The sequence below is a fragment of the Hippopotamus amphibius genome, chromosome 2, assembly GCF_030028045.1.
Source record: "Hippopotamus amphibius kiboko isolate mHipAmp2 chromosome 2, mHipAmp2.hap2, whole genome shotgun sequence".
Lineage (NCBI taxonomy): Eukaryota > Metazoa > Chordata > Mammalia > Artiodactyla > Hippopotamidae > Hippopotamus > Hippopotamus amphibius.
This window is the reverse complement of record NC_080187.1, coordinates 161,845,508-161,858,826: the sequence shown is the minus strand read 5'-3', so window position 1 is coordinate 161,858,826 and position 13,319 is coordinate 161,845,508. Positions and strand designations below refer to the sequence as shown.

Sequence of the window (13,319 nt, the reverse complement as noted above, 5' to 3'; positions counted from 1 at the left end):
TCCCTGATTCTAGGAGGTGGGTCAAAAAGGATGTTGCTTTGATGGATGTCATAGAGTAGAACACCATTTTTACATGAATGAACAGCAGACAGATAACCTGTGGTTATTTAGACTTGGGCCTTTGGCAGACATTTTCTCCAGAGTAAATAAAGTGAGCCTGTCACTTTAAGGCAAATAACAGTATTGTAGCCAGTGATGAAATTTGAGCTTTCAAGTGAAAACTAGAAGCTTGAATCTCCACCATGAGTTTGACAGTGTCCCAATACTTAACTTTTCTGGTGAGATCAGTATTGATATTAATAAATAAAATGTTTTGATGTTGTGTAGTGAAATGTGTCAACAATGGGAGATCTGCCTAACTCAAGTGAACCAGTGTTTTCCAAGTGACTAGTGTATGATGTTATAAAAGCATGCACCAGTATAAGATCGATTCAAAGTCCAAGATAGGATAACAGATTTTAATGTAATAGAGTATGAAAGTTCAGTACTGCTGCTCTAGTATGCAGGAAGAAATCATTATTCAGTAAAACATATATGTTCTAAGTGGTAGGTTCATAGGGAGCTGAATGATTCTGTCATGGGCTGTAGAGAGTGGAGGTAAATATGGGGCAGCATTCTGTTCTGAAAGGATCTAGGAGGAAGGGCAGTGGATTTATGTTTTAAGTTAGATTTTGTTTATTTCAGAAGTTTGCTTAAGGGTAGCCCTTTGCCTGGGAAGAAGATAACAAAATGTGTTTTCTTTTCCTCCCTTTTCTACCACTTGGCTTTCATTGAAATTCAGTTATAATATGGATTGTGTAACCTTTATGGTATCATCTAGCATGCGCTCAGCAAATTTGTCTTAAGAACAAATAGTTTTGGCTTTGTGGGTCATATGATCTCTGTTGCAATACTCAGGTCTGGTGTTAGAGCACAAAAGCAGTAAATGAATGGGCATATCTGTTTTCTGTTAAAACTTTATTTACACAGTTGTAAATATGGTCTGTGTCCTCTGGTCTAGCTACTATTCCGGTTTTATCATATGGCAATACAGGTTGCAAGCTCCAAACAGCTGACTTGGAAACGAATTGTTTTTTTAAATGAACCTTAAAAATGCCTCATGCTTGTTAGTTTGGGGACCGTCCATATATGTATTGATACCTTAATTTTCCACTGATTGTCATTATAAAATTCACGACTATTTTTTACTAGCCCTTTAAACATAATAACTTTATAGAACAGTACATCTTTGGCATTGGAGAATTTAATAGTTGACTGACCTTGAAAGTCTTTCACATGTAATTTGTAATACATGTAATTCATATATAAACATTTGTCAAATTGAATATGAAGATAGGTGTTGTCCCAATATCTTAGCCACTAGCCACATGTGGTTATTGAGCACTTGTAATGTGGCTAGTTCAAATTGAGATGTGCTGTAAGTAGGCAATACATGCCAAGTTTTAAGACCTAGCATGGCACATTTTTTTAGGGGAGAAAAAAAAAGAAAAAATATTTCGTTATAAAAGACCTAGCATAATGGTCTTTTATAAGGAAATATAACAGATCTCATTAATTTTTAAATATAGATTACATGTTGAATTGTAATATTTTAGATATATTGAGTTAAATAAAATATTAGCATTAATATCACTTGTTTTTACTTTTTTAATGTCACTACTAGAAATTTAAAAATTCATATGTGGCCTGCACATATATTTTATATTATATTTTTGCAGTGCTGTTGTAGTTTGCTCCTTTGGCTCAAACTTAGTCTCACAGTCACACTCCAGCTTGTGCTAAAAAATATTTTGAGATCCTTACTTCTAAATTGGTTTGGGACTATAGGCTTGCTTATGACTTCATAATGCACTATTTTAAATTCTTAAATTTCACTATGTGTGTACAAAGGGAAGTAGAGTTGTATTAGAATGGTAGGATTGTGGTTGCTTCTTATATTGAAATGTCTGTAAATTACTTTTACAAGTTAAAAGTTGTGGGGGAGAAGGGTATTGAATGTAAGCGTATGTTAACCTGATTTTATTTTTGTTTTTGGTATGTAGCTTGTAGACCCTGGAGTTAAAGCATGGACACCCACTAAAGGAAAACAGAATGTGATCATGTTTGTTGGATTGCAAGGGAGTGGTAAAACAACAACATGTTCAAAGGTAAATTATACTTAATTGAAAAAACAAAGTCATGGAGAAGATATGTTTGTATAAATCAAGTTTTATGTTAATGTTAAAGTCAGGATTTGTAGTACTATTGCTTTACAATTTTGTGTTGCTCAATGCATCTATTATGTTTTTGTATTAGCTTTTGTAGGATAAGAGGAAAGAATCCCATAGTCTTTCTCGTGATTGCTTTTTGCAAGAATGGTAGACTTCTATATGACTATGCTATCCCTTTTAACGAAAAGACTGTTCCTGTGCTTTAAGGAGATGAGGTTATGATTTTTGGAGACGTGAACATAGAAAGTTTACCTTAACTCCTATGGCTCAAGACTCCCTTTTCACAAGGTCTCACCCAGTGTAATACGTATGAATCTTCATTTTGCTTATCTTTTTGCTAATTTTAAATTCATTATATCACCCCTTCCTCCATAATTGGGTGCCTCAACTTTGTTCCAGATTTTGCTTCACAAGCCTCAACTATGTGTAGTTTAGAAAGAAAAAAAAGGAAAGGATTATTTCTTAGAGGGTTATGTTATTTATTTTTAATTAATGTTAATTACATTTTTTACTATGGTCATTTGTTGCTTGATCACTTTATATCCTATGGCACTTAGAATTTAAACTCTTTGGGAAATTTTCTGTATTCAAAATTTAATAACATTACTTTTAGGAGAATATGAGAAGTTTTATTTTACTCCTTAAGTAAATAACAAATGTAAACAGAAACAATTACATATATAATAATTTGTATTTATTGATTTTTAAAATCTTCCTTTCCCAGTTAGCATATTATTACCAGAGAAAAGGTTGGAAGACCTGTTTGATATGTGCAGACACATTCAGAGCAGGTATTGTGCTGAAATTTGAAAACTGTTTTCTGAAATTTTTATTTTCAAGTTTGAGGACTCATTAACTCTTTATTTCGTAGGGGCTTTTGACCAACTAAAACAGAATGCAACCAAAGCAAGAATTCCATTCTATGGAAGGTGGGTTCCAGTTTTTATTTTTATATTCATGTGCCTCACCTTATCTGTCTGACTTTATTTTATGCTATCTGGTCACATTGTAGTATATACTTATAAGCTTAAATCCTTTCTGGAACAAATTAGAGGTATAATTAATAGATTGCTATCTTTTACTATTGTAAGGTGACTTTTGTGATCCAGCCTGATAGATCAGAGCAGATGTTTAGTTTATGATTCTGCCTGTACTTAAAAATTCTGCCTTGCATGCTTTCCAACATCCTCTGCTTCTATTCTAATTGTTTAAGACCTATCTGAAGCATTCCTCAGTTCAGCACACACTAGTGAATTCTATATTGTTTGTTTCTTTAGTACATCATTTTTTAAAAATTTATTTATTTATTTATTTATTGGCTGTGTTGGGTCATCGTTTTTGAGTCATCGTTGCTGTGCGCTGGCTTTTCTCTCATTGCGACTAGCGGGGGCTACTCTTCATTGTGGTGCATAGGCTTCTCATTGTGGTGACTTCTCTTGTTGTGGAGCACAGGCACTAGGCGCATGAACTCCAGTAGTTGTGGCACATGGGCTTAGTAGTTGTGGCTCGCAGGCCCTAGAGCACAGGCTCAGTCGTTGTGGTGCACAGGCTTAGTTGCTCCGCAGCATGTGGAGTCTTCCCGGACAAGGGATCAAACCCGTGTCCCTGCATTGGCAGGCGGATTCTTAACCACTGTGCCACCAGGGAAGTCAGTACATCATTTTTCAAAGTTTGTGTTTGATCATCCTAAAATGCTTTATGATCTTTAGTTATCTCAGAGATTCTGATCATTGCTACCCTTCATTTGCTACATTACTGTTCAGTTAAGTGGTTTGTATATGTTAAAATGACTAATTAAAAGAATCGAGTCAATATTGAATTTAGGACTTATTTGAGGGAATAGCATTTTTCTTAATGTTATTAATATAAAAAGCTTATTAGTATAGAAAGCTTAAAGAAGCTAAAGTTTGAGGTAAATGAATGATATTATTTTGTTAGTCATTATTTTCCACTTTTTTGGCTGACCAGAAAAACTGGTGAACTTTGGCTATGGTATGTTCTTTATTTAAAAAAAATTTTTTTTTTTGGCCATGCCACACAGCTTGTGGGGTCTTAGTTCCCCGACCAGGGATGGAACCTGGGCCCTTGGCAGTGAAAGCATGGAGTCCTAACCACTGGACCACCAGGGAATTCCCTTTTAGTTATTTTTTTATGATAATTTCTAGCAAGTAGATTAAAGAGTAATGTTAGGAATTTTATTTTTAGGATAAGAATTTTTTTTATGTAGATTCAAAAATCAAGGAAATTAAACAGCTATACCGTTAGGGTTCATAATTTGCAAATGATATAATTTAGCTGATAATTAGTTGAACTGCCAGCCAAAGCCAGAGCATTAATTTTTAACCAGTATTCTCAATACTATTTATTAAATAATCTCTTCTTTGCTTATGTAAACTTAAAAAACATACTACCTATATGGAGTAAAGTATTAGCAGTTATTGTTTCCTCAGGGAGAGATGAAGTGAATGGGGCTGGGGAAGGACTTGAACTGTATCTGCAATATTAAATTTACATATTAGCATTTATTGGGGGGGATAGATATATTTGTTCTGTTTTTTTAAAAAAACAATGCTATTTTAATTAAAAATTTTAAAGAAGTGAAAGCACTAACAGTTTCACTTCCCAGTTATCACCTTTTAGTATGTCCATCTGTGCTTTTTTCAGTGTCTATACAAACGGATATACAGAAATAGATAATTTTAAATTGAAACGGACTCTTGCATGCTTTGTCCCTTGATTGTAGTGGTTATATGGGTTGTGTAAATTTGTCAACGCTCATTGAAATGAATACTTAAAATAGTGCATTTTATTGTATGTAAACGTACCACTATATAGTCGATTAAAAAATGGGATCTTATGACACGATAGTGATTATTCTTGGGAGGGAGGGAGGTGCTAATTATGTTGTTTTCTTGATCTGGGTGTGTTTGCTTTGTGAAAATTCACTGAGTTTATAATTTGTGCAACTTGTCCACATATATGTTATACTTCATTAAAATGTTTACTAAAAAAATGAGATCTGAATAATGGGCAATATATTGTTTAAGATAATTCTTTTTTATGACATCATTGTATTCCGTCTTACGCATGTATATAATTAATCAGTCCCCTTGCCGTGACCATCTTTGATCATATTTCTTTGCACATTTGTAAGTTTTATGTTAATTATATCATTATCATATTTTAAAATATTTAAAAGTAGCTGATAACGCTAATTTTTGTCTTTTTCAACATTTCTTGCTTCTTTCACCTGCTTATTTTCCTGGGTAATTTTAGATTTTTTTTTATCAAGTTCTAGAAAGAAAAATGTCTCTAAGATTGTAATTAGAACTACATTGAAACCAATTAATTTAGGGCAGAACTGACATCTTTACTATATTTGTATAGTTGCATTTAGGAACCTCCTATGTCTTTTTTGTTAAAAAAATTTGTCCTTAAGTATAATAATTTTCTTCATTTAAGTCTCACATATATTCTTATTAAGTGTATTTCTGCTTGATTTTTGTTGTTAATTTAGGGGAAAAACTTTTTTTTAACATTATATGTCTTTTCATTTGACAGTATTGATCTGTATTAAAAGTTGCCACTAATCAAAAGAATGCAAATTAAGATATCTCATTTCTTGATTTTCAAGTTAGAGGGTTTTTTTTTGTTTATTTTTTTTAACTTGTTTATTTTGATTGCTCTGGGTCTTAGTTGCGGCATGTGGGATCTTCGTTGCAGCACACGAGATCTTTTAGTTGCGGCATGCAGGCTTCTTAGTTGCAGCATGCATGCAGAATCTAGTTCCCTGACCAGGGATCCAAGCTGGGCGCCCTGTATTGGGAGCTTGGAGTCCTACCCACTGGACCACCAGGGAAGTCCCAAGTTGACTAGAGTTTAGGATTGTGAAAATGTAGTAAAATAGGAATGAAATTGAAGTTTTGTGAAGGACATTTTCCTTTTAAAAGCCAAAAGCCTAAATGATCAGACCATTTGGTCCAAATTCAACTTGTAGGAGTGTGTCATAACAATTTCAAAGAACCAACATTATGTACAATTCATTTTGGCTATATTTTTAATACCAAGGAATTGGGAAACCTTAAGTGGCCAACAATAGGGCATTTATTTCATAAATGATAGTATAGCCATCTGATGGAATACTATGTAAAAGTCATGTTTTATAAGAATATTTAATGGTTTTATAAAATGCTTACAAAAGGATGGCTACCATCAAAAAGAACACAAATAACAAATGTTGGTGAGGATGTGGAGAAAAGGGAATCCTTATACACTGTTTGTAGGAATGTGAATTGGTGCAGCCATTGTGGAAAACAATATGGAGTTTTTTCTCAAAAAACTAAAAGTAGAACTCCATATGACTGAGCAGTTCCACTCCTGGGTATATATTTGAAAAATAAAAACAAACCCACTAATTTGAAAAGATACATGCACCCCAATGTTCATAGCAGCATTACTTATAATTACCAAGATAGGGAAGCAACCTAAGTGCCCATCAACAGATAAATGGATGAAGAATGTTGATATATGGATGTATATATCAATACAGACTCACACACACTTATACACAATGGAATACTACTCAACCATAAAAAGAATGAAATTTTGCTGCTCAAACAACATAGATGGATTTGGAGGGTATTATGCTAAGTGAAATGAGACAGAAAAAGCCAAATACTATATGATACCACTTATATGTAGAATCTAAGAAATATAACAAACTAGTGAATATAACAAAAAAGAAGCAGACTCATAGATATAGAAAACAACTAGTGGTTGCCAGTGGGAAGAGGGAAGGGGGGAGGGGCAATATAGAAGTAGAGGACTAAGAGATATAAACTATTTTGTATAAAATAAGCTACAAGGATATATTGTACAGCACAGGGATTATAGCCAATATTTTGTAACTATAAATGGAATATAACCTTTAAAAATTGTGACTCACTATATTGTACAGCTATAATGTATATAATATTGTACATTAACCATACTTCATTAAAAAAAGGCTTACAAAAGGGTGTTAAGTGGAAAAGCATGTGTGAAACACTATGTAATACAAGTTCAGTTATTAAAGATGATGTAAAAAAAAATTGAGGAATACACAACTCATTCCGAAAAGATACACAGCACAATCACACAGGATTTCATAATTGGAAAAATGGGTACTGCTTCATGCTGCTCTAGAGCTGGGTTGTTATATTTAATACTTATTAGATTTTATACTTCTAAATTGAAATTGTGATCATTATGTCTTTTTCAGAGTAGATTAAGGGTACACTAAGAATTTCCATATTATTAGTATTTGGAAGTTTTGCTGTTGTGGTTGTTGTTAAACCATTTTTCCATGTTCAATAGCTATACAGAAATGGATCCTGTTATCATTGCCTCCGAAGGAGTGGAGAAATTCAAAAATGAAAATTTTGAAATTATTATTGTTGATACAAGTGGCCGCCATAAACAAGAAGACTCTTTGTTTGAAGAAATGCTTCAAGTTGCTAATGCTATAGTGAGTAGCTTCAATTTAACAACATTATAAGGACTTTAATTATAGTTATAAACCCTGATTAAGTTTATGAACATGTAAATTATTTTTTGCCTGTAAGACAGATTCCAAGTAATTTATTTCTGTTTTGGACTCCTTGATCTGTATGATAAGGACTTAGTCTTTTCCACATTAATATGAAATTTTCATGAGTGTTAAAAAATTTCCTTTCTCACTTACTCATCTTATTAGTATGTATAAGAAAAAGTAACAAACAAAAAAATTGGGAATTAACCTTTAATAACTGTTGACTTTCCTTTCTGTAAATTATGTAAATTAAATTAGAAACATTTGCTTTAGATGAATTTTGAAAGATTTCAAAATGAAGCATTTAAAAATATTAAGCATCATTTAGTGTCTCCTTAAAATTGTGATGGAAATAACTTGGGGAGAAGTGGTTTATAGGTAATCTGTAGCACATATTATGAGCCCATGTTTTGCCATTGAGGTGTTGGCAGTAATTCTTTGGTTAATGGTTAACACAAATAAGTTGTTGTTGTTTTTGTTTTTTCTTAGCTGTGTCATTATTTTGACCTAGTTGAGCAGAGCTAAGGGAAAGAGCCTCACCTCTCTTTTATTCATTTTGGTTTCAGTATACATTCTTCTACTTTTTATTCTTCTCTGATTTACTTTTGCTGTTCAGTTTGCCTAGAGTGTGATTCCTCTAGATCGTGCCTTAACTTTTTCCTCTTTATTCAGGCCTCAGCTCAAATGTTACCTCCAGACAGGCCTTCCCAGACCCCTGTACTGAAGGAAGCCTCCCACACCTCGAAACTGATTTTCTCTACCCCATTTTAATTGTTGTATTTACATCTGAAATGTTTATTTGTCTGTTTTTGTATCTGTCTCCAGTGACTAGAATATAGGTCCCAGAAGGACAAAGATTTTCTTACTCATCACTTTGAGGGCCTAATACATAATATTCTCTCAGTAAATATTGATTGATTGAATAATTATAATAAATTTTTATAGCTTCTAATGAAAAAATTTGCTTGAAGTCAGTAAAAATATGTATCTTTTCTGTTTAAATTTTCTAGCAACCTGATAACATTGTTTATGTGATGGATGCCTCCATTGGGCAGGCTTGTGAAGCCCAGGCTAAGGCTTTTAAAGATAAAGTAGATGTAGCCTCAGTAATAGTGACAAAACTTGATGGCCATGCAAAGGGAGGTGGTGCACTCAGTGCGTAAGTATCATTGACGCTGTTGTCCTTTGTCTTCAGTTTACATGGTGGGGGGGTGTGTGTGTGTGTGTGTGTGTGTATGCCTTTCTTATTAATCATTTAAAATATAGTCTAATAGTGGACCTAATGTGACCTATGAAAGAAGTTTAAATAGAAACAGAATTTTGGAGTCGCTATGATACAGCTCTGTTTTAGCTAATAAAAAGAAACTTGAGCTATGTACCTTTGTCTAATTAGCTTTGAAGTCTGCTAGAAACTTGTTTTCCTTTTTGTGGTTATTTTGTGTTTTCTTTTTCTTTGCAGAGTTGCTGCCACAAAAAGTCCAATTATTTTCATTGGTACAGGGGAACATATAGATGACTTTGAACCTTTCAAAACACAGCCTTTCATCAGCAAACTTCTTGGTGTGTACAGTGGAGGGGATGTAGAAAAATCTCCAAGAAATAGTGTGAATTTTTAGGACAGATTAGGATTTTAATTCTGCCCTCTCACTAACTAGTTCAGGAAAATAATTTCCTTCTGTGATTTTTCTTCTTCACCTGCAAAATAGGGATGATGGATATCTGCTTCCTGTGGTGAGAGTGGTAAAATGAGCTATTAGATGGAAAGTTATTTGGAAAAGTTTTAGAACTCAATTCAGAAGCTTGTGGTTGTAGTAATAGCAGTGATAAGGGCAGCAAAACTTTCATAACGTCTCTAGGTGTTCAAGAACATGGATTGGAATTAAACCCTGGGCTGCAGTTCCTGTTTTGTCACCTAAGCTCTCTAGCTTCACTTTCTCCCCTGTAAAGTGTAGTAGAAATACCTGAGCTGCCTATGTCACAGGCTTATTATGTATGTGCATTCTTTTTGCATAATGTAAAACAGGTATACTATTAGTTACTAATTTCTGCTTTTGGGTCTTATAGGTATGGGTGACATCGAAGGACTGATAGATAAAGTCAACGAGTTGAAGTTGGATGACAATGAAGCCCTTATAGAGAAGCTGAAACATGGTATATGAGTAGCAAAAGACATTTAATCTCAGATGACTTCCCTTGATTTCTTTTGATAAAGCTACCATAATTTGTTTGAAATGATAAGTCCATTCAAGTCAATTCTCAAATGTTTATTTTTTTAGATGACTTATATACTAATCATTTAAAATCTCAAACATCTGAGCAGTTGTAGAATTGAATGTTTTTCTTTCTTGTGATCAAATTGCCTTAGGACTAAAATGGAAGCTTTCATTGGGTTCCTTGGAGTAAAACAGGTTCAGAGTTAGTTAGAATACTCTCTTCTAATTTGTTTCCTTATAAATTTTATATTTATATATAATGAAACATAAAAAGAAATTTAAAAGAATGGGATTAAATACACGTATTTTGTTCACTCCACATTGAAGACAACTCCTGTGGAGTATGATTAAGAGCTGAGGTTTTTTAATCTAACATATAATTTTTTCCAATTACTTAACCTCAGTTTCCTTATGTGTAAAAAGTAGATAATGCTAATTATCTTCTTCATAGAGTTGTGAAGATTCAATTAACTGATATATGTAAAATGTCCAGTACCTCAGAAGTGTTCAACGTATATTAGTATTGACCATTTCTGTTTTTCTCAAAATGATATTACTCTTAATTTCCATGGCCACATACTATCCTGCCTCTTTGCTTCTTCTCACTCATCTTGTCAGGTACCCATTATGCCTTTACCTCTCAAATGTTGGTGTTTTTCAGGGATCATTCTAGGCCATCTTCTTTCTCTGGAGCTTCAGACTTATATCTGTATGTTTGCTAGACCGTGCTTGGATGTTCCTTAGACACCTAGTTCAGCCGATCTTTATTCTCATGCCAACCTCCCACCCCATTGTTATCATCAAGAAAGGTTAATATCTATTGTCTTGTTGTCCAAGTCAGAAAGTTGGGTGTTGTCATCATCTCTCTTCCTCACTCGGCCCAGTCTTTTCCTATCGGTCAGTTAGTCCTAGTGATTCTACCTCCTAACTATCTCCATTTCCTCCTCTGCTTTCCAGCAACTGTGCAAGTTCATCTCTTGTCTAGATTGCTTATTCTAAGTCTTATAACAGATTTTCCAGTTTCTTGGACTTTTCCCCTTGGATCTATTTTTTATACTCCAACCGAAATGATTTTCAGAAATGCAAATTTGATCCTATTACTACCTTTCTTAAAAATTTTCATCAGCTTCCCATTGCCCTTAGAGTATTTTTGAATGACTCCATCATCTAACCCACATCTTCCAAGTCATGTTTTGACACTGTTGTTCTTAGCATTCTGTGGGCTGGTCATGCTGAATTTCTCTCAATTTCTCAAATGTACGCTACTGTCTCTTACCTCTGGGCCTTTGCCCTTGCTGGTCTCTCTGCCTGTTAGATAGTTATCCTCTCCTCTTCCTACTTCTGTCTTCCTTTACCCCAGCCAGGCTGGCTAACTCCTACTCATACTTCAAGTCTCTCCTTAAATGTGCTCAGGGACATTCTACCTTATCCTTAGACCGAGTTAGAACCCCCTGCTGTATGTTTCCATTGGACCCTGTAATTGTTGTATTATTCATCACAATTATTTGATGTCTGTCTTCCCTGCTTGAAGATGAAGTTAGGTTTCATAGCTGTGTTCTTCCTCTTTTATGTTCACAGTACCGAGTATAATTTCTGGCACTTAATAGGTCTTCAGTAAATATTTCTTGAATGAATCAATCTATCCTTTATCGCCTGATTCTTTCCCCCTGCCTTCCTCTATCATACATAGCCCAACCACTGCTTCTACTACCATACTGAACTGGGTAATATATTCCTAGTCAGTCTGCTTTCTGACTCCTAGGTCTGTCTTTATGTCTCTGCATTTTGCTTCTGCTTCTAACATTCTGATGTCATAAAGGGCCTCCTGATTTTCAGATGTAGTGACCTTTCTCTTATCTCTTTCCTGCCAATATTTAACAGTATTATCTGCCTTTTATGTTTTCAAACTCTTCACTTGGGTCCCTTGACAGTGGCTTTCCTATATTATCATAGCTTTCTATATTATTATTGTTTCTGTATAATGGCCAGATGCATATTTCAGCCTTAACCTTCTCTACCACTGTTTAATTCTGTATTTCTAACTGCCTACTGTAACATTTCTCTTAAGATATTGTACTGCTACTTCAAATTCAGAATGCCTAAAACCAAATACCTTTTTTGTTTATATCTTAGGACAAAAATAGAAAATAATCTTTCTCCTTTGTCTTGTTCTTTCTCTGTTGTTTTTTTTTACTGAAGTTAATTTACATAGTAATGAAATGCTTGGATTCTGAGCATATCATTCCATCAGTTTTGACAAATGCACAATAATCTGCACTCCATCAGGAAACAGAACGTTCCCATTACTCTAGAAAGTTTGCTTATTCCCCTTCCCAGTAAATACTTCATGTTATAGGAATCCTAGAGTGTTTTTTGCCCCACCTGGTTTCTTTGACTCAGCATAATATTTTTGATATTCGTCCATGTGGTTGTACTTAACCTGTAGCCTGTTCTTTTATTGCTGAGTAGTATTTCGTCCAGAGTCTATCCATTTTCCAGTTCCTGGGCAGCTAAGCTGTGTAAGAAACTCCAAATAATATTCTAAAGTGTTTTTGTCTTTTTACATTCTCATTAGCAGTATATGAGAATTCTGCTTGTTCTACATCCGCTTTAACTCTGGGTGCCGTCAGACTTTTTAATTTCAGTTATCCTAGTAGGTATAGTTTGTCTCCTTTGTTTTCACATTTCCTGTGTATTTGTTTATGTCCATTTTCTCTGATAGAATATGAGGTTCTCTAAGATAGGATCTGTCTCCACTGCATTCATCCTGTGATCTCGTGCATAGTAACTTCCCAGTGAATATTTATTGATTGGATATTTTATAAGTGTGCTTCAAGATGAGCGCTTGATTAAGGAAAATATTAGTTTTGTTGAATGGAAATGTTCATTCTCTAATATATCTGCATCATTTATATTGTATTTCAGGTCAGTTTACGTTGCGAGACATGTATGAACAATTTCAAAATATCATGAAAATGGGCCCCTTCAGTCAGATCTTGGTTAGTTATCCTAAAAAGTTTTCTTCTAACCTCTTTTGTTTTTGTTAAAATTTCTAAGAACAGATACGCTTGCTTTAATTACTTTAATACTTGGGTAAAAATAGATGCTTTTAAAACTTAGTATCAATATTAAAGCCATTAGTTAAATGTGAACAATTAATCTCAAGCTATTAATGATTTTATGTTTAAATACATCTGTTTAGGGGATGATCCCTGGTTTTGGAACAGATTTCATGAGCAAAGGAAATGAACAAGAGTCAATGGCAAGGCTAAAGAAATTAATGACAATAATGGATAGTATGAACGATCAAGGTAAGGTGGCAGATGA

At 34.0% G+C, this 13,319-nt stretch overlaps 1 protein-coding gene across 4 annotated transcripts in view; it reads left to right on the top strand.

Annotated features, from left to right (window-relative positions):
* LOC130844741 (signal recognition particle subunit SRP54) overlaps positions 1–13,319 on the top strand; it is a 70,329-nt gene that overhangs the window by 16,414 nt on the left and 40,596 nt on the right. For all 4 annotated transcript variants that reach the window (XM_057720845.1, XM_057720840.1, XM_057720841.1 and 1 more), the window contains 9 exons: positions 2,043–2,147; positions 2,935–3,001; positions 3,082–3,139; positions 7,566–7,716; positions 8,790–8,938; positions 9,239–9,339; positions 9,844–9,930; positions 12,918–12,991; positions 13,195–13,303. In XM_057720845.1, the coding sequence (XP_057576828.1) occupies positions 2,043–2,147; positions 2,935–3,001; positions 3,082–3,139; positions 7,566–7,716; positions 8,790–8,938; positions 9,239–9,339; positions 9,844–9,930; positions 12,918–12,991; positions 13,195–13,303 (901 nt within the window). The remainder of the gene's footprint in view (positions 1–2,042; positions 2,148–2,934; positions 3,002–3,081; positions 3,140–7,565; positions 7,717–8,789; positions 8,939–9,238; positions 9,340–9,843; positions 9,931–12,917; positions 12,992–13,194; positions 13,304–13,319) is intronic.